The sequence below is a fragment of the Hydra viridissima genome, unplaced genomic scaffold (assembly GCF_058129835.1).
Source record: "Hydra viridissima isolate aposymbiotic clone 2 unplaced genomic scaffold, HvirCarnegie_v1 scaffold_4, whole genome shotgun sequence".
Lineage (NCBI taxonomy): Eukaryota > Metazoa > Cnidaria > Hydrozoa > Anthoathecata > Hydridae > Hydra > Hydra viridissima.
In genome coordinates, this window is record NW_028324303.1 from 1,036,713 (window position 1) to 1,061,107 (window position 24,395).

At 29.3% G+C, this 24,395-nt stretch overlaps 2 protein-coding genes across 4 annotated transcripts in view; both read left to right on the forward strand.

Moving 5' to 3' along the window:
- Nucleotides 1-8,068, forward strand: part of LOC149889328 (N-acetylated-alpha-linked acidic dipeptidase 2-like) — a 33,570-nt gene extending 25,502 nt beyond the window's left edge. Inside the window, exon 17 of the mRNA XM_090084430.1 lies at nucleotides 7,772-8,068. Coding sequence (XP_089940556.1) covers nucleotides 7,772-7,973 — 202 coding nt within the window. The 3' untranslated portion in view covers nucleotides 7,974-8,068. The remainder of the gene's footprint in view (nucleotides 1-7,771) is intronic.
- Nucleotides 8,069-9,952: 1,884 nt separating this feature from the next.
- Nucleotides 9,953-23,884, forward strand: LOC145183380 (N-acetylated-alpha-linked acidic dipeptidase 2-like). 3 transcript variants are annotated; one of them, XM_090084432.1, is made up of 17 exons: nucleotides 9,953-12,158; nucleotides 12,248-12,515; nucleotides 13,893-14,015; nucleotides 16,151-16,334; nucleotides 16,759-16,849; nucleotides 18,280-18,354; nucleotides 18,525-18,610; nucleotides 18,862-18,981; nucleotides 19,303-19,385; nucleotides 20,126-20,189; nucleotides 20,438-20,505; nucleotides 22,218-22,297; nucleotides 22,483-22,561; nucleotides 22,719-22,962; nucleotides 23,080-23,173; nucleotides 23,262-23,354; nucleotides 23,557-23,884. In XM_090084432.1, the coding sequence occupies exons 1-17, from the start codon at nucleotides 11,890-11,892 to the stop codon at nucleotides 23,783-23,785; spliced, it is 2,250 nt and encodes a 749-aa protein (XP_089940558.1). In that variant the 5' UTR covers nucleotides 9,953-11,889; the 3' UTR covers nucleotides 23,786-23,884. The 3 variants fall into 3 exon arrangements, 1 of the variants encoding a protein (XP_089940558.1); XR_016451595.1 differs by lacking the exons at nucleotides 23,080-23,173; nucleotides 23,262-23,354; nucleotides 23,557-23,884 and having other exon boundaries at nucleotides 20,438-20,512; nucleotides 22,719-22,837; XR_016451596.1 differs by lacking the exons at nucleotides 22,719-22,962; nucleotides 23,080-23,173; nucleotides 23,262-23,354; nucleotides 23,557-23,884 and having other exon boundaries at nucleotides 20,438-20,512; nucleotides 22,218-22,299; nucleotides 22,483-22,520.
- The last annotated feature ends 511 nt before the right edge of the window (nucleotides 23,885-24,395 follow it).

The window sequence follows — 24,395 nt, forward strand, 5'->3', positions numbered from 1 at the left end:
ACTAAGTAGAACTTTTAGAAATGAAAAATTAGAATAAAAACTTTTTATAAGCTATAAAAAATCTATTAAAAAAAAAGCTGTATTTGTTTTCATCTTTATATGAATGTCTTATTTCCATTGCGTTTGTGTATTTAATCAAATTTAGGCATTTTTTCCCTGGACTCCATCAGGTTTATTACAAGTTTGTGATGGTTTTTGTAGCCATTGTGACTATTCCAACATATATTTCCATGTTCTGACTATGAGAAGGATCCTTTGGGATACTCAATGGACTGTCATTGGCTTTTAAATTATCTTCATTTGAATAATCATTAAGTAAAGATGGTGAATTGACTTCCTCTATGTCCCAATTTACCAATTCACACAAATCTTTGACTCAAAAATTTAATGTTGTAGGAAGTTTAAAGTATCTGTTGCATTCGTTGTTTCTAAATTTGAATGGCTTATAAATGGAATAAATTAGAAAGTTTACATAGTAGAATAGCTAGTGTTGTTATGCTGACTTGATATCATATTTGAAAACTTTATTTAAGGCATGATCCTATTAATTCTGAAATTGAGCAACACTGTTTAAAAAAAAAAAGAGCATTTTTTTCTTTGGCTAAAAATTTTAACATATTCTAATCAACAAGCAACGATTGGAAAGAATTATCTTTTTCAGGGAAATCTAAATTTAATCTTTTTGGGAGCAATTGCTGACAACATATATGATGTCTTAATGGCATGAGAAATGACATTCAGAACTAAAATCGAACTGTAAAACACAGAGGAAGAAGTGTGATAGTTTGGGGAATTTTCTGCACAAGAAAAAGTTTTTGGCTAGGTTTTGTGATGTAAATAAAATACTTCCATAATTTGTTTTTGTTGATTAATGTTCAATGACCATCTTAGATTTTTATAAAGTTGTGAATAAAAAACATTTTAGTTAAAAGTTTTAAAGTGGAAGCCAAAAGAAGCAAAGCTTTAAATTTGATTTATGCAAGTTTGCCTGCGTAAATCAAATTTAGTTTGTGTTTCTGGAGTGTCTCAAACTACATTTTACAAAGTTAAAAAATAAGACAGTGCTGAGAGAGCCAAAATGCCTTCTCTAGTGAACAAAAAAGTTGATAAAAGGTTCACAGAAAAGCTTAGAAAGCATGTTGAAAAGAATCCTGCTGTATCCATCAGAAAAACAGCAAAGTTGTTCAATATTGGTGAGAGGACAATCAGAACTCTAAAAATACTTGGAAAAGTCAGTGTGATCCAATCTTCATGTCAACTTTTTGACAGAAAGACTAAAAACTTTACAATATGAGCAATCAAAGAAGCTTCTGAATCAGCTAAAAAAGCCATGCTTTGTCAACCGTTTTCTCAGATGAAAAACTTTTTAGTGTTGACTGTGCAATAAATAAGCGTGATGACAGATTCATTGTGCAGAAGGGTGACAAAGCACCACCTGTGTGTCACACCAAACACCCTCAGTCCATCATAATGCTAGGGATCATCGCTTCTAATGAGAGAAATGTCCACCAATCTACGTCAAAGAGAAAGAAAAAGATACCTCTGATGTGTATATTACCTTTTTAAAACACTATGCGGTGCCATGGCTGAAGAAGACATTCCCAGAAAACAATTACACTTTTCAACAGGACAATGCACCTTGTCATGGGTCCAGAAAAACTCAACAATATCTTCAGGACAATATGGTTAATTTCTGGCCATCAATTACCCATGCTAGAAAATTTTCTTAGTAGCCGATTTTTCTCTTTAACAGATTATGTTTCTATAATAATAAGAGGTTATACTTCTGTAATAATAAGAGATTAAAATTAAAAAAAAAATTTTCCGACGTGAAAAGTTAACACAAAAGATTGTGTTAACTTTTAATGGCATGAGAAATGACAGTTCGCGAATCGCTGCCATACCCTGTTAGTGAAGAAAATAATGTCAAGGGACTATATAATAAGCACCTGCCAGTCCTGTTGTCCTAGGCTTGAGGCAGTGATCAAAAAAAAAGTTCATTTTAAAAAATGTTCTAAAAAGTTAGCGAATCTTTGTCACACCCTGTATATTGTTTTTTTTTATCCTTATACTTACATCTCATAATGATTTTAAAGGATTAGTCTTTTTAAAATAAATGAGGGTACAAAATAGGGTTGGGAATCCTGGGATCCTGATATCCCAGGATTCCGTGGTTTTTAAAAATCCTGAAATCCCAGGATTAAGCATTTAATTCCGGGATTTTTTTTTTAAATTGTTTTCATGTGAACACTTTTAAATTAAAAATTTCTTCAATTTTTTCACTATTAAAGATTTTAATTATAATTTCTATATTAAAGATTTCACTCATATCATATTGAAAATTCCTGAATTTTTTTTTCGTTCAATTGCAATAAAATTTAAACTTTACAAATTCAAAATTCTTGCAATTATGTATTTGAATAATTGGATTAGATTTATTATAATAATTGAAATTGGGTTGCAATTAATTTCTTAAAATTTGTTGGTGCTTAGTCGCATTTATTCAAGTTTCTTACAATTTTTCTCTTGAATAGACATCTGTTGGTGACTATTTTATAGTACTAGTTTTAATTAAATTAAAATTGCTGGTTATTTGAATAGTAACTTTTCTTAAATTATAATTGTCTCTTACATGGAATATGACAAAAAAAAGTAACTCTTCTGTTTTCTTAAGAGAAGAAAAAGGATTATTAAAAAAAAAAAAAAAAAGGGCAGACAACAATGTTTCAGTATACTGACTGCAAAAAGATTTTAAAAATTGGAGGTGGCTCAGCAAAAGGTCTCCATACGCACTTACTTTCTGTCCATAAATTTAACCTCACACCAGCTACTGTTTCAGCAAACACACAAGATGAACCACCAACCAAAAAAACCAAAACATTAACCAATTATTTTTTGTTATTGGAGCGAGAAAATCACTTCCTGCTACACTTGCACGATTAATAGCCCTTGATGGGATTTTGTTCAACTTTATATCCCGTTCTAGTGATATACAGTACTAAGAATAAGTTTTAGCCCATTTCTTAGCCCAAGTGTTTTATAATGACAACATCATTATCAGACCTATGTATGACCAATAATGAATATTTATGCGTAATACGTGTATAATAACATTTTTAAAAGTCTTTTTATGAAATAAAGATAAAAACAATATTTTTGATTTATGCACCTGTCCAAATTTATCCCAATGGAAAATTTTTTTTCCAATGCGACATTTAAAAATATTTTTTCAACTTTTTTCATATTGCAATTTAATGATACGGTACGGAAGCAATTGCTGATTATGTTGAAACTTATACTTATTTGCAATTGTCGCATGTGATTTTATTTGACAAATTAAGTGTTTTGAACAGAGAATGCCTCAAAAATAGCATTTTTTTTACACTCCTATATGAATTTCAAAAGTTCAGTGGAGTTGGACTTTCATAAAGAAAAGGATTTTTATGTTTGTTTGATCAATCTTTAAAGGTTTTCTCAGTAAGTTCGATTTAATGTCCTTTTTCTTGTTAATGAAATTTTATATTGCAAATATAAAATTTTATTAACAAATAAAATATGTAGGTTTTTTCTAGAGGATTCTAGAGAACAGTACTGTGAATAAGTTTTAGCCCACTTTTTACAACTCATGTTTTTTTGACATATCTTGAATAATAGCTTCTGATTATTTTTTTTATATAAAATCGTGTCTTATTTTAAACAATACTAAACACTATTTTTACAAAAACAATATTAAAATTTTAAATAAATTTTTGTATTTAGATATCTAATGTGTTTATTTTTATTATATGCTGATTTGAACCCATTTCATATCAGCTCAATTGTTTTTAGTTTGCTCTTGCATTTTTGTTTATTAATTGCTGTGAAAGCTTTATATTAGATGATAGGACAGTTTACAAAGAAATTTCATAGATATTATGTGTTTAATATTATTTTTTATTTCTCTCAGATCAAAACTTATTCTAGTTAAAGTTTTTTTTTATATATACTATTATATTTATTGTTATTAAAGTGCTAAAATGGGTAAAATTCCATTTATTAAATTAAACATTTTATAAATTAAATTTTTTTAAAATTGAGAAATTATAAAAAAATTCAGGATAAAACTCCAAGTGGAAGACCTCTAAAGCTTAAAAAACATGACAATTGTTTTAAAAATGTGTCTCTGCGAAATTGGAAAAAAACCTCCAGTGAACTAGCCCAAGACATTCAGGCTGCAACTGGTACCAATGTTTCCTCATCTTCCATTCAATGACATTTGCTAAAAGCTGGTTTAAGAGGGTGTGTTGCAGTTCGAAGGCTTTTATTATGTCGTTGATATAAAGAAAAAAGACTTAAATATGCAAAACAGCATAATAATTGGGCCCAAGAAATGTTAAACCGTGTACTATACACAGATGAATCAAAATTTGAATTGTTCAGTAGCAGAAGACGACAGTATGTAAGAAGAAGAGTTGGAGAGGCTTATCGCCCTGATTGTCTACATCCAACAAGCAAGCATGGGGGAGGTCCTGTTTAAGTTTGGAATTGAATTTCATCATCTGGATTAGGTGATTTAATCAGAGTTGATGGCAAACTGATAGGAGGGCAATATATAGAAATTTTAAGACATCATGCAATACCATCTGGAATGAGACTAATTAGTAATAATATCATTCTACAGCAAAACAATGATTCCAAATATTGTTCCCGAGTGGCCAAAAATATTTACAGGGCATGTGTGAGAAGGGAGTTCTCGAAGTAATGAACTGGCCTCCTCTAAGTCCAGATTTGAACATTATTGAACATGTTTGGGATTATTTGGTTAAAAAAAAGGCTGAATATAACCCCAAAAATGTCGAAGAATGTTTTTGAATATTAAAAAGAGAGTGGGCAAATATTCCACAAAATATCATTACAAATTTATATGAATCAATTCCCAAGAGATTCGCTTCTGTGATCAATTAAAAAAAAATTGCTTTTTCTTTTTGTATCATATTTTATTAAGTTATTTCTAGATATTTTTGTTCATAATATATGTGTCTATAAACCTGATTTTTTTTTACTTCATAAATCGTTCATATTTTTATGAAAAAATCAAAAATAAATATAAAGTTATGGTAGGCTAAAACTTATTCACAGTACTGTATGTACAAGTTTTATAGCTACAGGATTCAAAAGTTTACTAGCAACAGTCAACACTGTGCGTAAAATGGTTTTAGATTACAGCAAAAAAATAAGGAGTTTTTTAATTACTGAAATAGCTATCATTTTTGGAGCTTAGGCTTAATTCATATAACAGGATCAATGTCTGCTGATAAGTGTATTGAGCTATTAGAACAAAAGCTTGCACAACATGGACTTGATTTACAAAAAGGTATTGTTGGTATTATGACTGACGGAGCAAGTGTGATGAAAAAAGTTGGGAGAATATTACCTGTAAATAATAAGTTATGTTTTGTCCATGGTGTGCAACTGGTTGTTATTGAAGTACTATATTAAAAGCAGGATATAGAAAGAGAAATAGATCAGCAATTCAATGAAGGCGAACAATCAGATATAGAAGACGATTTTTCAGAAAGTAACTCTTTCAAGGATGATGATTTTTCTGACACCAATGAGTTGGTTGATCTCAATGTTAGTCGTGATAGGCAATGAGGAAACCAATGTAATGTTACTGAGGTAAGTTGTGGTCCAGTGATCAAAAAGGTACGAAAATCAATAGTAGTGTTCAGACAATCACCAAAAAAAACAATATCTTGCAGAAGTATGTTGCGGCTGATTTTGGGAAGAAAATAACTCTAATGAAAGACTGCAAGGCAAGATGTCTTTTGTCAATGCTTCAATGGGTCTATTTATTAAAAAATTGTATACAAAAGGCATTAATAGACATAAAACTAACTGAAGGTGAATCTTTGGCTTTATCTAATAATGAGATTGAAGCTGTATCTGCTATTATTAATGCTCTAGTCCCAGTGAAAACAACAGTTGAGGCCTTTTGCACATTTGCCCAGCAAACCAATTTGATGTAAGTTGTTGTTGGTGAAAGTTCAAAAAGAAATGCTGTTGTTTTAAAATGGAGGAACACGCAGTGATTTTTTGCAAAAACCGTGTAATTTGTTAATGGCTATTGAGTCTACCAGTGAAGAACCTGAACATGCTTTTTCTGCGGCTAGACTTTTTCCAACAAAAATAAGAAGTCGTCTGAGTGATGAAACTTTGGATATGCTCTGCTTTCTCAAAATGTATTTTAAAAATAATTACATATGTATATTGTATTTATAAAAACAACGAACTCTTTATAATTTAATAATTAAGTATGTAACATATTAAAAAACCAAAGAATTTCCTTATGATTTACTAAGTAGTTTTATCTAAACATAGTTTGAATGTGTTATTAATTTTCTTAAAATTTCACTAAAATGTTATGTTAAAAATGATTCATACTTTCATACTTTCATTCTTTTAAATATGGCATACAAATGAACAATGAACTTAAGTTTGCTAAGACCAGTCTTCCAATTAACTTAATAAGTTTCAATTAACTTAATAAGTTTTTTACAAAGTAAGTGACACTGTATTAGCTAAATTGTTTTTAAAAATAAAAGATTGATTTTTAAAAGACTTAAATAAATGGCACTGTAAATCATTCAAAATATATAGTAATAGCAGACACTTTATTAGTAGCATTCCTTATGAGATAATGGAGATAATAATGATGATGGTGAGATAATTGAGGTTTAAATTATTCAATTATATATTCCATATCACTTTATTTTCTCTGACCTTTCAATTTTTGATTTCTTTGTAGGAGTTCAAGCTTGAGCTAGGTTATTGAGGAATTGCATATTTGAATGTTGATACTTCCGTTAATGGTACGGTTTTTTATGTGTAAATATGTAAGTAAAAATGCAAGAAACTCACCAATTAACAAATGCAGGCGCTAAGTTAAAGTAAGTTGACCATTTGAAGTCATTTGAATTTTTAAAATGATTCTTATTGAAAAGAAACTAAAATTTTGTTTTTTTTAAAGGAAATGGAACATTTCAAGTGGCAGGATCAGGTCTTTTAAGAGATGTGGTGTTTCATGCTGCAAAGCTGGTATTATTATTTTTTAAAGCATTTCTTTGGTGAAATCAGATTTTATTGGTTACAAGTTCTTTTGCATTGGTACAAGTTTTTCATTTTTTAAGAATATTTTTGAGTCTAATGCTTTAGTGTATCTTTTAGTTGTGAAACTGATCATTTGAGAGAAACTGAGTTTTGAGCATTAATTCTTTTATAATCACTCATCAGGTTCAACATCCTCATCAGAAAGTAACCTTTTTTGAAAATATGCTTGCTGCTCATCCAGATACAAAAAATAATAGTTTACCAAAGTAAAAAGTTTTTCTTTTAAAGTTTTTGTATTTTTTTTTTTTTATTATTATTAAATGGACTTTGTGTATTTTATAACTAATTATAATAAAATAAAGACGTTTAATGATATGCATATATAAAGTATATGAATTAGTTTTATGAATTCTGCTTAAATTCTCTTTTTGTTATAGTTTACATACAATTTTATTTCATAAAAGTATTTTTAAAATGAAGATTATTTTGATTTGTAATTAGTTTTTTGCATGTTTTTTTTTTTTCTTTTAAAATTCAAAAGGAAAAAAAAGAATTTACAATTATAAAATTTATGGAACTGTTTTCTTTGCTTGGTGTTGTTTTTGCACTATCTGGTTTAAATGGATAAGGTGTGTAATAGAAGTTAAATAGATAGTTTGTTATGCTTTATATTATTATTTAGGAACTACATTTTTGCACCATCAGCTAATAATAGATACGGTTCATCATCATTTCCTTCTATTGTTGATTCATTGCTGCAACTTAACTTAAATTCCACCAATGGTAAAGGTTTTGAGGCTGTTGAGAAAGAATTGACATTAGTTGCTTTGGTTATTGAGTCTGGTGCTAATTGGATTGAGAATGGGGTGAATTTGTTCCAGTAACCTCCATAATCTTTTAACCAACCATTTTTATAATACATGGAATAAGTTTTAAAGTTTTTTTTTTTTGGATTTTAGAATCTATTATCATAGAAAAACAGGAAAAATTGTTAAGTTATTGTATTGTTAAGTTATTGATCTCATATTTTTATAAAGAAATGTTTATTTTGAAATTTGAAATATCTTTAAGAAGTATTTTGATGTATTTTTTAAACTTTTTGATTTCTTAAAATTTTAAATCTTTTATATTATATAAAATTAATATAAACTATATGTATATACACACACACACACACACACACACACACACACACACACACACACACACACACACACACACACACACACACACACACACACACACACACATATATGCTACATTTTTATACAGAAATTATTAAAAAACTTAAAATTTGTTCATATATCATTTTACAGTTGTTTTTCAAAATTTCTTTTTAATGAAACTGTTTCCCAAAAAGAAAGTTTTATTGAATAATTATGAATTTTTATGAAATTTTACGGATTTAACTTTCCTTAATGTAATAATATGATGAATATAAATGATGGTCATTTTTTTACTGAAATATATATGTGAAAATATAATGAGAATATATATGAATCTTTTTGCGGGAATATATGCTGTTTAAATTCACAATTTCAGTTTAGTTTGAAATACGTATCGTTTGTTTTGAAATTCATTTTATATTGCTATATCCAAGAGGTTCAACGTCATCTAAAATGATATTAAGATTACTGTTTAAATTAAGTTCAGGTGATAGCAATCACAGGTACAGTCTGATTTTCAACCAATAATCAATAATTTGAAATACTCTTTTATTTAAATTAGATTTCAGTTGAATGTAGCACCATAATCTTTTAGTTAAATCCTTATTTATAAGTTTAGTTGATGATCAAGGTGTGAATTTGAAAAGTGTAGTAAATGGGTTAGATAGCTAGATTCGTATGAGTTTGTAGGAGTTTTTTGTGCTTGTTGCTGTTGGGATTTTGGCTTTCATCTGATTTGAAGTTAAAAGATTGTTTTACTGCATGAGTTTCAATTCTTAAGTGAATCTTAGCAAACAGTGTTTGGACAACTTTTTCTTTAAAACTTTTTAAAGTATTTGAACAAGATTTTCTTTAGAACTTGTTAATGCATTTGTTTTCAACTAATACTGCATATGGTTTTAAAAGTTACACATTTTAAGAGTGACCTTAGCGCTCAGAGTTTTGTAACTATGAGGAGGACGAATTATTAGGTTCAAATCCTGAAAAAAACTCATTTTGGTAAAAGCTCATTAATCATATATAAATTTAGTTCGTTCAAAGTTCGTTTTTTTATAAATTTAGAAATTTCATTTTGTGTATTGAAGCTTTTTATTTATTGAATCTTTTTTTTTTTCTAAATAAAAGTTAAAATCTGTTTACATTAAGGAAAATTGTTTGGTTGCTGCACAGCTTTGGAAATAGAGTTATAAATCATGATCAAGTAATGTCAGGAAATTAGTTGAGGGCTTGTTGGAAAGGCATTCATTTAGTGGTTATCATAAAGAACAATATTATGTTGAAGTTTGCTTTTTTGGATTGGGTTCAAATTATCATATTTGTGCATTTTAGACAAGTTTCAAAAATATTTTATATTTGGAAACCTCTAGATGCGTAAAAGAAAAATGAAATAGTTAATTTTTTATTTTTACACATCTAAACTTTTCTTTTCTTATACATCTGAAGGTTCTTTTACACATCACATTTTAACTTAAAATGTTCATTATAGTGGATAGTACTTAAAAGCACTTGTATGAACTGAATTTAATATAATGCTGATTTGACAAAAAGCATTTAGAAAGGGGTTGATAATTTAGTTTAAAACTTCTGGATCAGATCTCTCCAGATGAAGGTTCATCAAAACTTACAAGTTCTTCTGAGAGACTTGTTAGAGAGAAACAGTAACTTTTTCTGTATATCTTTGTTGTTTGCTTCAAGACCTTCCCGAGATAAATTTTTAGGACCATACCGATTATTAAAAAATAGTAATTCAGTAGAGTAGTGATAAGCCCTGTAGAAATTGTGATTAATATGAGCTTATAGCATATTTGTAATGATATCATTTGTTTTTTATTTTGTTTATAATACCACTGTTAATAAAATTTAAAAAAATTTAAATTAGTGACCTTTTTGTTTGCCATAAGTTTTAAAAAACATTTAAAAAGTCACATTAAAAAGCAACTCACTTTCCATTTATGGAACCCACTGTATTTGTAGCATTATTGAAAGTTTGTCAGGGAATGGCACATAAGGTTATGCTGATCATGTTTTCTTCGTAAATAGGAGCGCATAGATCATTTACAGTGGAAATAAGTTTTAGAGAAAAGAAAACTATGATCTTGTGATCTAGTTGTAGAAATTCATCACGGAGAGTATTACAGTTGATTGTAATCCAATGTGGGCCTTTATTTTCATAAGAGCTCAGTATCTTACATTCTGGATTGGTCTACTAAATGGTCTCACTTTCTTAATAGATGTTGCAATAAATCAACTTTAGTGAATTATTACAACAGTCTACACTCTCATTTTGATGGTTTCTACCACAAAGATTAGTTTTCTTCTGTAGTTCTTTCTTTTTTGTTTTCTTTAAAATAAAAGTTTTATCAATTTGAGTGATAATATCACAGAGGCACCGTGTAAAATTTTTAAATTTCTACTTCTACATCTACTGTATGTTGGCAAACTTTCTATAAGTTTCACCTTTCAAAAACATTTGCTTTTTAAAACCTTGCTTCTTAAACTAGTGAAATAATTTTAATGCATAAAACTTCTTTTTCTTCTTGTCCTCTTTTTTCTTTTCCTTTTTAATGATTCATGTAAAGTTTTAGAGAAGCTAAGAAAGCTGCTTTAGGTATCCAACTACTCAGAGAGTGCAAGTTTTAGTAAGTCATACTCATAACATTCTGTAATATTGAGATGTAGCCTTCAATAAGTATGAATAATGAGTTGAGCTCATGAATCAAGATGAATGTATTAAATGTTGCAAGTGTTTCAAAGTGCTGAAAGTTGTGTTTTTTGAAAAAAAAATTTTTTTTAATAGGAATACAATATACTGCAGGTTTATTTTTAATATATTATTAAATACTTGAGAACTATTTTGAAAAAATCTTTAAATTGTTTTTTAAATGATTGGTTTTTCTTTGTGGTTTTTCAATGAACCTAATGACATTGTAGAAGATAGATGAGATTTCAAAATAGTTCAAGTAGTGCAAAAGTAGGCACAAAGCTCAAAGATAAGTTAATAAAAGGTTTACATCTTTTTGAAAAATTACTTAGGCTGGATTAGGTTCATATAAGCAACTGTAGTCTCAGGACACATACTTTTTAATGTACCAAAAAATAATTCTAGTTTTGCAATGATGATTTCAGTAAGGAGAAACCTTGCATTAAAGTTTCTCTCTTTTGAATCAGCACCTTTTTTATTGCCACAGATTGGACATTTGCAATTGATCATTTACAATTGATTGTTTGAAGTTGATTGCTTGCGATTGATTGTTTGAAGTTGATTGCTTGATATTTATTGTTTAATAATTAGAATGATAGATAACTAAACTTTTAAACTATAGTAGAAGCTTTTTTTTTTTGTTAGTACTTATTATTCTGTGATATTAGAAATCTTTAGTTGCGAAAACATTTCACTATATTCAATATAAGTAGAAGTAGATATAATATAAAATCTCCATTCATGTCACTGAAATAGCAAATCCAATTTTGTTATCAATCAGTGACCTTTTCAGATTTTGAATTGTGTGAGTCAGTCATAATAAAATGTGAGGCTTCTAAGTTTTGCTGTATTTTTTAAAAGAATGGTAGTTCAAACTTTTCTCTTTTTTTTTTTTCAATTTAAAATATCAGAGAAAATGTTAAATATAGAAAAATGAAGAACTTTCAGACATTTCAAAATGAAAACAGTGAAGTCTTGAAAAAGAAATCAAATTTAAAAAGAAGAATAATTGCAGTTTTTGTCTCTGGCTTAGTGATTATTCTTTCTTTTGTTCTGGGCTATGTGGTGTGTAGGGCTTCTTCAAAATGTTACAACACTGAAGAATCTGCAGCATTAAAAAGATTGAGTCAAGCTGATCGAGATAAATTTTACCAAGAAATAGTTTCATCAATAGATCATCTCAAAATCCAAGAGAACTTGAGGTGATTGCTATTAAAAGTTTGCTAATTATTTACACTTGTTTTATTAAAACGAAAATGATTTTTTTCATTTGACCTTTTTATAACTGAAGATTTTTTGCTGGAAAACCTCATGTGGCAACTTCTGAACGTAACAATTTGCTTGGTGAAGAAGTTTACAAGAGATTTGTAAGTAGCGGCTTTAAAGCAGAGAAACTGTCTTACAATGTTTATCTGTCCTTTCCATCTTCTGAAAAGGAAAATGCCGTATCAGTTCTTGATTTGGATGGGATGCCTCTCTATAAAACTAATGTATCAAATGAAAATTTTACTGGTGTCATACCTCCATTTAATGCATATTCTCCTAAAGGAATTGTTGAGGTAATTGTTAAGTTTCTATATTATTTCTTTTTATACTTGTTTAGTAAAAAGAGATTTTTTTACAAATAAAAGTTAAAGGAATTTTTAAGTAACTTTGAATAATTAAGATCTTGTAATTATTTTGTTTTAAAAGTTTTAACTTTGCTTTTTTTTTTATATGCATTTAGTGACTGATGCAATCAGACATTGAATCAGAAACTTTAATCTGTAATTTTTAGTTGTTACTCGTCTTACTTTATTTTTGATTTATAATTTTTAACATTTAAATATAAGTTATAGGTATCAAAAAGGTTATGATACAAAATTTAAAACTAATTTCTCAAAAAAATGGAAAAAAAGAACAAAGAAATGGTGTTTTGTGTTTTGTAAAATGTTTATTCATTTGTAAGTTTTCACTTTTTTAAATAATGAAAGACATCATGATCTGCTATATTTCTTAGTTTTGCCTTGACTCCATTATGGACTATAGATCCACAATTCAGTTACTCAATTAAGTTAATATCTTTGAGTTTTTTTTTTATTCTTTTAACCAACTGATTAGGTGTTTTTGCACCCCAGCCATTCTTGTAAGCTTTTTGTGCTAAACAATCCCAAAAGTTTTTGATTGGTCTGTAGAATATTACTTGTAGAACATTTTGTAGTTGATCTCCGCCAAATGTTCTACAAGTAATGTTCCAATTTTTCGACTCTATTTTTCGGCTCGCAAACCTAGATCATCACTTTATTTTGGAGTTTTTCTTTTATTATAGTAAGAAATTTGCATTTTTGACAATTGGCATAAAGTATCTTGATGATTTTTTCTAAATTTCTGGCCAAATTTTATTGACTCACTCCATATCTATTGTTTACTAGTCAGTTGAGGTTAAACTGCTTAGCTGATGCTCACAAAGATGGCAGTCCTGTTTTTTTCTTAGCTTTAGTTGGTCAATCAGGTTGATCTAAGACCTTATACAAATTTAAAGGTGCATACCTTTCCTTTAAAAAGAGATTGATTTCTGATTTTTTTTCATTTTTGAATTTTCAAAATTTTTTAGGCATATTTGAAGATTCCTCTTCTGGAAAGATTTTATTTCATTTTTAAAAAATATATTTTTAGTTACATTTCAGACACAGCAGGTTGCAAATCTATATGAAAAAGTGAATTTAGTTTTTCTTAACTTTTTTGCCACTTACTAAGTAGCTCTTGACAACCAAATTACTGTGATTATCATTATTATCATTTTGACTATCATTATATAGCAATACCTATTGTCTGTTTATAACAACAAAGTTGTTAGCAAAAACTTATTTCTTGTTGCTTTCTATTGGAAAGTTTTTTTTATTTTCTCTAAGAGTTCCTTAAAAAAGATAACCTCATCAAACTTCAATATTTAATAGGGAGAACCTGTTTATGTGAACTATGGTCGAAGAGATGATTTTGAAAAGCTTAAAGACCTTGGCATAAGTTGCTCAGGCAAAGTTGTGATTGTGCGATATGGTAAGATATCTAGAGGAAGCAAGGTAAATTGTTAAATTTCTTTTTTTTGCTTTAATCTTAATCTTTAAAAGTTTTCGAAAATGTAAAAAAGTTGTGGTAAAAAATTGTATCTAAACTGTGATATTTATTTTTACATTTATAAAGGTCGAAACTGATTATAAAAGTATAATCACATATGTAAGTTTGCATAAAAATGTATCTTAAATTTACATAAAAGTATAATATAAATTTACATAAAAATAAAATCTTAGTTTACATAAAAGCATAATCATAATTACATATTTATATAACTTTTTACATTTATATTTCAACATCTATAAATATAGAAATATCACAATCTAGATAAGGTAACAACTTTTTGGACCACAATAATACAGTGGGTTGCATAAATATAGTCACTAGTTTTTTTATGTGAAATTTTTGTTTTTTTCAAAATTATCTTTGAAACCAACAAATTAATACAATTAAAAGCGTATTACATGTGTGAATTAATTGATTCTCTATCGAATGGTATATAATTGAACTCGTTAGGTTAATGAGTCTTGAGTAAATGTTAATTTAATTAGAAAATACCTGTATTTTTAATGTAGCAAAAATATAGTCAACTAAAATTTAATGACTTAAATTGAAATATCTCAATAAAATGTTATCCAAGCAATCTAAAATTTTGTGGTTGATTTCTTTCAAACTATATAAATGTTCTTGCGAAAATAAAATTAAGTTATCATTTTTATATCTTGAGTTATTCACATGGGTAGTTATTTGGTGACGTAAAAATACAAAAATGGGCACAAAAGCTGTTTCAGGGAACATACGATGGCAAATTGTAGGTCTGCTAAAAGATAAAACAAAAAGCCAATGAGAAATAGCTCGAATGTGCAATTTTTCGCTTAAATGTGTACAAACAACGTTGAGAAACCATGAGCTATTCAATGATGTCAAAGATTTACCAAGGCTTGGTAGGCTTTTAAAGCTAACTTAAAGAGACCAAAGTTTTTTCTATCAAAAGGTTAGGCAAGAACCTAAAATTTCATACTGCAAACTTGCTGATGGGTTCACAAATACGCCTGGTATTGTTAGTGTTAGTAGATAGACTGTATGAAATGACTAAATAAGAAAGGAATAGATTGATATGTCGCTGCTCGAAAACAACTTTTGCATGTCTCAGATCTCCTAAAAAGATTAATGTGGTGTAGAGAAAGACTTCACTGGTCTGTAGAAGACTGGGCCAGAGTCATTTTCAGTGAACAATTCAATTTTGAGGTGATAAATTGCAATTCAAGAGTAATCATCAAGAGGCTTGCTGGTGAAAAGTTCAAAGGGCATTTTTGTGTACCAAGGGTACAAGGCCGAGGAGGATTAGTCGGAGTTTTGGGATGCTTCTCTCATAAAGGAACAGGATCATACAACATTTACAACGGCAGAATTAACCAGAAAAATTAAAAGAGAGTAAACTTTTGCCAACAGACAGAGCTTTTTACAGAAGACGAAAATGATGGATTTTTTAGCACAATGGTGCAACAGCTCAAAAGAGTGGCTGACTGGAAAATTTTTAGGGTCATGCCTTGGCCAGCTCATTCTCCTGATCTCAATCCCATCTAGAACATTTGGGCTTGGATAGACAAGAGATTGGTCAAAGAGAGCATACCCAGTGTTGCACAATTACAACAGGCCTTAGAAAAGCTTTGGAAAGTATTTCCAAGAGAATTATGCATCCGACTAGTTTAATCTATGCCTGGATGTGTTCGTGCATGTGTGAAAGCTTGTGGTGCGCATACAAAATACTAAAATGCACCCTGACTCTATATTTTTGCTCTGTTTTATTGTTTGTTTTTTTAACAGTTGTTTATATTTCTCATAAAAAAGTATTAAAAATTTTTGTTTTGAAAAATTTTTTTTCTTAATATGTTTATAAAACCACTGTTAATAAAATTTAAAAAATTTAATTTATTAACTTTTTTGTTTGCTTTAAATTTTAAAAAAACATTAAAAAAATCATATTAAAAATCAACTGACTCTATATTTATGCAACCCACTGTATTTTATGATGAGAAGTTTTCATCTAAATTTGAAAATCTAAAGTCTGATTTTTTTTTCATTAAAAGTGCTACACTGGTATTTAAAGTTAATCTTAAAATGAATAGTTGCTTTTTTGCAGGTTGGTTTGGCAGAAAAGTGTGGTGCCATTGGGGTTGTGATCTACAGTGATCCTAAAGAGTCTGGTCCAGTTAATGATGATGAGTTGTTTCCCAAAAGTAAATGGTTACCTCGAAGTTCTGTCCAAAGAGGAACAATAAAGATCAGCTATGGTGATCCTCTAACAGATGGTTATCCTTCAAAAGGTTTGTTTTTAAATTACTCATGTGAATTTTAACTGAAAAAACTTTTTATTCAAAGTAACTTTGTTTGTTTGGTGATTGTTTTTCTTTTTATTTCTTTAAATCATTTTTAAAAAAGCAATAACATCAAATTTTCAGTGCAGGCAAACAGTAAACACTTCTGTGTTAATGTATTTGTCTCAGTATTATCTATTTTGTCCGCTGATTATTGGTTATTATGCTACTGGTTATCTGCTTATTGGTTAAATAATTTATAAGTTGAAATGTTTCATCTGAAACAAAAAAGAAAAAATAGTATTAAAGATAGCACTAAAAGGTGAACTTATGAACATATTCATAAGTATATATACACATATATAAATGTATATTTCTATGTGTATATATATGTCTTACTGAGTTTTTCTCATGTCATTTATAACTTTTTTAGACTGGGTTTACAGATTGGAACCTGAAAATGCTGACTTGCCAAAATTACCTACTCAACCCATATCTGCTTATGACGCTTTTAACATCATGAAGTGAGTTTTTTATCTTCTATATTTTTTTGTCAATAAAAAAACTTTGTTTATTTAAGAAAATATTTTTTTGAGATGAGGAAAGTTTTTTAAAATACAGCTGTGTTTCATTTGATTGATTTAAAAGTTATAACTAATTATTCTGATATTACTTAAGGATAGTATTTGCTAAAGTTCTCATTTTTAAGGTGACTTTTATCTTGATTGAAAGTTAAAAGCTTAGCTTTATTAAAAATTTGACTCCAGAGGTAAGCAAGATAAACTTGCTTATAATGTTATCTTGATAACATCATAAGCTTTGTTTCTTTTTTTATTAGGCTGGAAAGAAAGTCCTTTTTCACTTTCATAAAATAGTTTAGTTCATTACAATCCTCTGATTAAACACAATCAATCTACAATATAATTCCCATTTCTATCAACAACAATTCTCCATTTATCAGGCAAGTAATAGATCCCATTTTTATAGAACCTGCCTGACTGCACCTCAAAGAATCTATGAATATTGGCTTTGAGTTGGCAAACATCATCAAAACTTTTCTCTGAAATATGAAATTGCAGGGTACGGAAAAGGTGACAATTTTTTGAAGCGATGTGTGGGAATTATAGCAGGTGAGGCAAGATCTGCCATCTTTTCTTCGTAAACTTAAGACATGTCATTTTTGCTGTGTGTGGGCATGCGTTGTCATGCAGAGAATTAATGCTTTGGTGCTGTAGCCACATTTGAATGACTTTCTGCCTTTCCTTCCAGTTGTTGACAGTAATAGTCAGCCATTATGGTTGTGTTGGGAGGAAGAAAGCTCATAATGCACAATAACATGCGCATACCACCATACTGATAACATGACCTTCTTTTAGTAAGGATCTGCTTTACTTTCTGGTTCTTCCTGCTCTTCACCATCAACCTACTGATGCTTTTGTGTGTGGTTTGCAAAAAGTACCCACTTCTTATAATCAGTAATTGAGTAATCACTTAGTTACTATTTATCACTTAACCAGTCAAAACATCGATTTCATGTTGTGTCAGGTTGTGGGGAACCCAAGTTCTCAACCTTAGAACCTTTCCCAATCAATAAAGACTGATATGTGAGAAGATAGAGTGTGAAAGCTATACAGCAGCTACTGAGTCTTGGATTCTCCTCCACCAGTTTGTGTAACATTTCAGAATCAACTTGATAGGATTTCTGATCTGATTTTTTATGTCAAATGAATCACCTGTACTTGCTTATACAGTTGCATAGAACATTTTAGAAAATAATGTTGATGCATTAAAACAAAATGCTAGAGCTTTCCATAAAATCGTAGAACACCCCGTGTTCTAATAAGATCCATTTGTATTAGCATAAGTGCCAAAGAACTTTCTTTCCAACCCAATATACTTGCCTTTGTTTTTTCATATAATTTAAGAAGTGATTTTTAAGTATTTTGAATTGTAGAGAAATGGATGGTGATGCTGTTCCTGAGGATTGGAAGGGGATGCTTAATATAACATACAGACTGACCGGTAAAAAGTAAGAAATTTTCTTAGCAGACTTGTATTAGATGATTTAACAGTTGTTTTGATTGATAGCAAAGGTTTATTTAGCATTTTTAGTTTATTTAGGTTATAAATGAAAAGTCTAAAACCTTATTTTAACTTGCAAATTTTAATAAATTAACTTTATTGAATATTTTTATTTAGAAAAGTGAAGATTGAAGTGTATAATGAAAATGTGATTCGCACCGTAACAAATATTGTAGGTACCGTAGAAGGAAATGTTGAACCAGGTTACTTTATTGTTTTTAATTTCATCACTGTAAATGTTTTATTATAATTTCTTTTAGTTTTTTGGTGGTTTTTTAATCAAGTTATGTTTTTTAAAACTGTGTTTCTCATAATGATTCAATAATGGTCATGTTAATGAAATATTTTGTAGCATTGTAAAAGAAATGAATTAATAAAATATATGTGAATTTTTACATTAATAATCTTTTTGATAATCGTTTTAAAGATTTTTACTCTTATGGTTTTTTATTAGATCGGTATGTAATGCTGGGTAGCCATAGTGATGCATGGATCAATGGTGCTGTAGATTCTTCAAGTGGAATTTCTATTATGATGGAGATGGCAAGAGTTATCGGTGAAAAATTAAAAAAAGGTTTGGTTTTTTTTATTATTATTACAAAACCTACTTTATGTTTTCTGGCCAGTTGAAAAAGCAGCTTTTCTTATTGTACCTAGCCCTTAGCCATTTTTTCTATTGGAGAAAATGACTAAGGGCAAGGTGCAATAAGAAAACTAAAGTCTATGTTTTTCACTTTAAAAAAGGTTAGCAGTCAAAACTTTAAAAATTAATAACAAGCAGCTAAAATAGCATTTTTCTTTGATTCTTCAGTTTAAAATTAATAAACCGTGATTTCAAAATGAAATTTATTTCTTTATTATTTTGATAAATGTATCTTTTAAAGTCAATTTTAAGGTTGGCTTCCAAGGCGAACAATAAAGCTAATATCCTGGGATGGGGAGGAGCATGGCTTACTGGGTTCAAATGAGTTTGTAGAAGTAAGTCTGTTGTTCATCCTCACTTGTATAAATGTCATTAAGGGTTGATGTACTAAACTTTTATATATATATTGAGTTTACAGTTAGCGTGAAAATCATTGAAAGCAAGTCCTTTTAAACAATAAATGAAAATAAATATTTATGCCATTTTAGCTTTTCACCTGCAAAAACATCAAAATTCATTGAGCAAATATTTGTGAAGATGCAAATGATGTAATTTTGCATGAAGAATGTCATAAGAAATATTTAGAAAAGACATAAAAACTTTGAAAATTAATTCATAACTATAGATTAGATTTAAATCTATTACCATGACATCCAGAATTGAAACAAAAACGATTTCAGTGGACTATGGTTGAAATTTCAGCTCCCAACACAAGATAAAAAGGGAACAATCAACAAAATGGTTATTGTTTTCTGGGATTTAAAAAAGACTTTTTAAAAATCTTAAACATTTCTACCTTCAGAAATCTTAAACATTTCCTATTTAGATTTTTTTTTTCAGATAAAGCTGCTATTGCAGTTGCAGACCAGTAATTTACAGACTTTTGGAATTGCTCTATATATATATCATAGAATTACTGGGGAAGCATTGAACTAAGGGTTTTAAATTGTCTTGAAAATAAATTAACTAAAAAGTACTAAATTGTCATTTGAATTCTTTGACTTTGCTTTTTAAAATTTTCATGCAACCTGTACTTTTTAATGATTCCCCCTATTGGCTTAAAAATTATTTTTAGGAATTCTTACATGAATTACGTAACCGTGGTGTTGTGTACTTGAATCTTGATCTTGCAATATTTGGTTTGTTGTTTATGATTTAAAATGTTTATGATTTAAAAATGAACAAAAGGTTTTTTCAACAAAATGTTTTTATGTTCAAAAAAAGTGTTTTTATGTTCAAAAAAAGTGTTTTTATGTTCAAACCATAATATATCAGGTGTGAATGAAAATCAATCCCATCATATACAAAATATAAAAAACGTTTGTTTTAGTTAGAATAATTTTCAGTTAAATTTGTATAACCTTTCTTTTTATGTGATCATTTTTAGGCAATGAAAGTCTATTAGCAATTGGCAGTGGGCTGCTTAGAGATGTCATTTGGAATTCATCAAAGCTGGTATTTGGTATTTAAAGTTTATAAAAAGTATCTGCAACACATTAAATCTCTAAACTTTCTAAGATTTTTGTTGTGATTTCTTTTTGCTTTTAATGTAATCTATTTTGCTAACTGATATACAGCTATTCACGAAAGTTTAAACGATTACAGAATTTTCAAATCTAATCTTCGGTTTTTCTTGAATAAAAATCTAATGGAAATAGATATCAAAGTAATGGGTCGAAAATCAGTTTCTAGTGACATCAAATGGCAAGTTATTGGTATGGTGCGGACAAATAATCACACAAACGTTCAAATAGGCAAAATACTTAATATTTCTGAATATTGCGTTAGAAAAACCATCAAAACCTGGGAACTTACCAAGGACGTCTCCGACATGCCGCGTACTGGGAGACCATCCAAACTCAGCAACCGTGACAAAAATGGTATATTCAGAATGAGCAGAGAAAACCCCAAACTCAGCTACAAAAAGCTAGCAAAATCTTCAATAGAGTCAAAAAAAAATCCAAAAGTTAGCAGAGAGCTCGTGAGACGAACATTGTCAGACAAAGGTATTGGAACGTACATAGCTGCTAAAAAACCTATTCTTTCAATCACGGATAAACGTAAACAACGAACGTGGTCCAAAGAAAGGCTGGACTGGTCTGTAGAACAGTTGGCAAAAGTTATTTGGAGTGATGAAGCTAACTTTCAAGTTGTAAACCGCAAAGGAAGAATCTATGTCAAAAGATTTGCAACTGAGAAATATTCAGACAGGTTTTTGCAACATCGTCGACAAGGCGGTGGAGGTTCGGTTGGCATCTGGGGATGTTTTTCTCACAAAGGTATAAGCTTCTGTGAGCTGTATGAAGGCCGAATTAATCAATACAACTACAAGAACATATTGGAAACGTGTTTAGTTCCATCAATCAGACACTTGTATGGCAGAAGCAAGCAATTTATCTTTCAACAAGATGGGGCTTCAGCTCATACAGCACACTCAATCAAAGAATATTTTTTGAAAAAAAAGTTCAATGTGATGCCCTGGTGCCCTAGATCTCCAGATCTCAACCCAATCGAAAATATTTGGTCTTGGATGGACATCAACTGACATACCATGAAATTCAATCAATTCAGCATTTAAAGCAACTTTTGAATGAGTACTGGCTGAAGGTACCTGAAATTGCGTGATGTGCATGAAATTAGTTGAATCAATGCATAAACGAGTTTATCTTTGCTATAAAAACAAAGGAGGACACTTCAAATATTAATTTGGCTTCTTTTTCATTTTTTGTTCGAATGTTGCAATTCGTTTAAACTTTTGTGCTTCTTATTTTTCCTATAAGATTTTTTGTGATAGCTTTTTTCTAACTAAATATTAAAATTTTTATAACATGTTCATATTCATTTTAAAGCTAATTACTTTTTCTTTAATAAATAAAAAAAATTAAGTCGATATCATTTTACAGTTTTTCTTTATTAAACAAAAACCAAACATACTTGATAAAAATTCTACAATCGTTTAAACTTTTGTGAATAGCTGTACATAAATCGTTGTTTCCAAATATTCATTTTCCAATGGGATAATTTCATTAATAATTATGCTGATTAGTTCTGTGGACCAATTATTTCCACTGAACGATTCTTCAGAACTCAACAAAATGCTTTTATTTAACTGTTCTATGAATTGCATTAAGAAAAAAAGTTTGAAATTTATGATTTCTTTACTTCAGGTTGTTTATCCAGATAAGGAGCAAACTGTTTATGACAAAATGGTTGGTTTTGATCCAGATGGGAAGAAAAAGCAACCAAAGTGTACTTTTACACTAAGTTCAAAGTTTTAAACAAAGTTTTTAAAGATTTTGTAACGTTTTTCTAGACCCGTATTTAATAGCAATAGGTTTAAATGAAACTTTTTTTGATGGAAAGTTTTTTCCATTATAAAAACTTTTTAAAACATTAATCCTTCCTTGATTATCTAATCTTCTTTATTTTAAGGTTTGGAGGGCTTACATCAGCAAGTGATTATGCCCCTTTTTACTGTCTTGCTGGTGTCACAAGTGCAAATTTCAAGTTTGTAAGAAACATTTCTGTCATGAGTTGGCAGTAATGATTAGCATAATTCTTTCAAATAACGATAAGACAGATAATCAAATGTAGATAATGAAAGACAGATAAAGATTTTATCTTGTCATGTTTATTCAGTTGTTATAAATTATTGCTTTTTGTTTTAGGGAAAAGGGGAGACATATAGTACTTACCACACTGAGTATGACACTATAGAATGGATGGAAAGTTATGGAGATCCTGGCTATCAAGCACATTTAGCTTATTCTCAAGTGTTAATGCACATACTGCTAAGAGTCTCTGACTCCCCTTTAATTCCGTTCAATGCTGTTGCACTCAGCGAAGACTTGGAAGATAAATGTGCAAAAGTAGTTTCTGATATTCACCAAAAAGATGCTGCGTTTGACGCTGGTATAATTTTATGAATTTTTCAAGCTAGTTTACTGAAAAGTATTTAGTAAATATTAATTTAATATGTGAAGGTTGTATTATTGTCATTTTTTTTATTCGTCATTTGCTTTTTCTTAGGCCACCTGTTTGATGCAGTTAATAAGTTTGAAGCAGCATCTACCAAACTTAAAAGGCTTCTTGAAAAAGAAATTGACATAGACAAACCTAATAGGTCTTGTTTGAATAAGTTTTAAAAGTTTATGTACTTTATGTATTTTCTTTAAAGTTTCCAAGTATCTATTGCTTGGCAATCTTTTTAGTGAGCTTTTGGTTCGTATGTTAAACGATGTCATCATGCAAATCGAGAAGGTTTTTTTGAGAGATAGTGGATTGCCAGGCAGAGAAAGAATCAAGTAATGCCAGTCAATGTTTTTTATGATCTGCCTGTTTTTTCTGGTTTCTTTTTGTTAAATTTAATATAAGTAGATTGGTTTGTGCTGAAGGAAGCCATCTAGGTTTTCTGATTTGATAAGTTTTTATTGAATAATTCACGAAGTTTGTGTTCATAATGCTAATCTACAGGTTCTTTTGCAGTTTGTTATAATGTAACTTTAGAAACTATGTTGCTGCACCAGCTGCTAGTAACACGTACGGATCTTCGCTGTTTCCTTCGATTGTTGACTCCTTAGACAAAGTCAAAGTAAACTCCACTTCTTATCAAACAAAAGAGTGGAATGCTGTAAAAAAGGAAGTGACATTAGTGGCATTGACAATCGAAGCAAGTGCTGACTGGATTGAGCGTGGCATACAGCTTTTATCTCTCACTGGATTGAAAGTGAAATGATCTTCTTTTTTATTGGTTTTAACTTTGCAGCTTTTTAATGAAATTTTAAAATCTCTGTAATATAATTTTGATAATAATTTTTTAATATATTTTTTTAAATTGAATTTTTATAATTGGACATTTTCGGGGAGCATCTGATGTTCTTATATGTCCAGCTCTCAAGCTCGATTGCGTACACTTCTCTCTGGAGCTTATACAAGTTCTTTTTGCTTAAATTAACTCGTTTTTAAGCTCATTCATGCTGTTAAAACTTGCACATGCTTTTCACTGAAGTTTATTTTAGGGCATTGCATGCAACCATAAAACCCTTTATTAAACCTTGTGATGAGAAAAAATGAAAATTCAAACTAACCACATACTTTAGGCAAAAACAATTTAGTCATAGATTTTTCATATACCTTTCCAATATCCTATCTTTCATCTTGTTGTAAAGGCAAACAAAAACGTTTTTATTTTGTTGCTTTGTGTAAAAGTCTGCTTGTTACCTTTTTTCAAGTTTGCTGGAAAACTTTTATTTCTGTCATTTATTGAAGATGTCTGCAAAATATAATCAGAAGTAACAAAACTATGTATATTTAAAGCACTTACACTTTATATATGTTGTTGTTGT

Bases quoted from the DNA above. Each gene is read 5' to 3' on its own strand.
- LOC145183380 (XM_090084432.1), top strand. From the start codon at position 11,890: ATGAAGAACTTTCAGACATTTCAAAATGAAAACAGTGAAGTCTTGAAA. The intron at 12,516-13,892 runs GTAATTGTTAAG...AATATTTAATAG, and splicing joins CTCCTAAAGGAATTGTTGAG to GGAGAACCTGTTTATGTGAA. The intron at 23,355-23,556 runs GTAATGCCAGTC...ATGTAACTTTAG, and splicing joins CCAGGCAGAGAAAGAATCAA to AAACTATGTTGCTGCACCAG.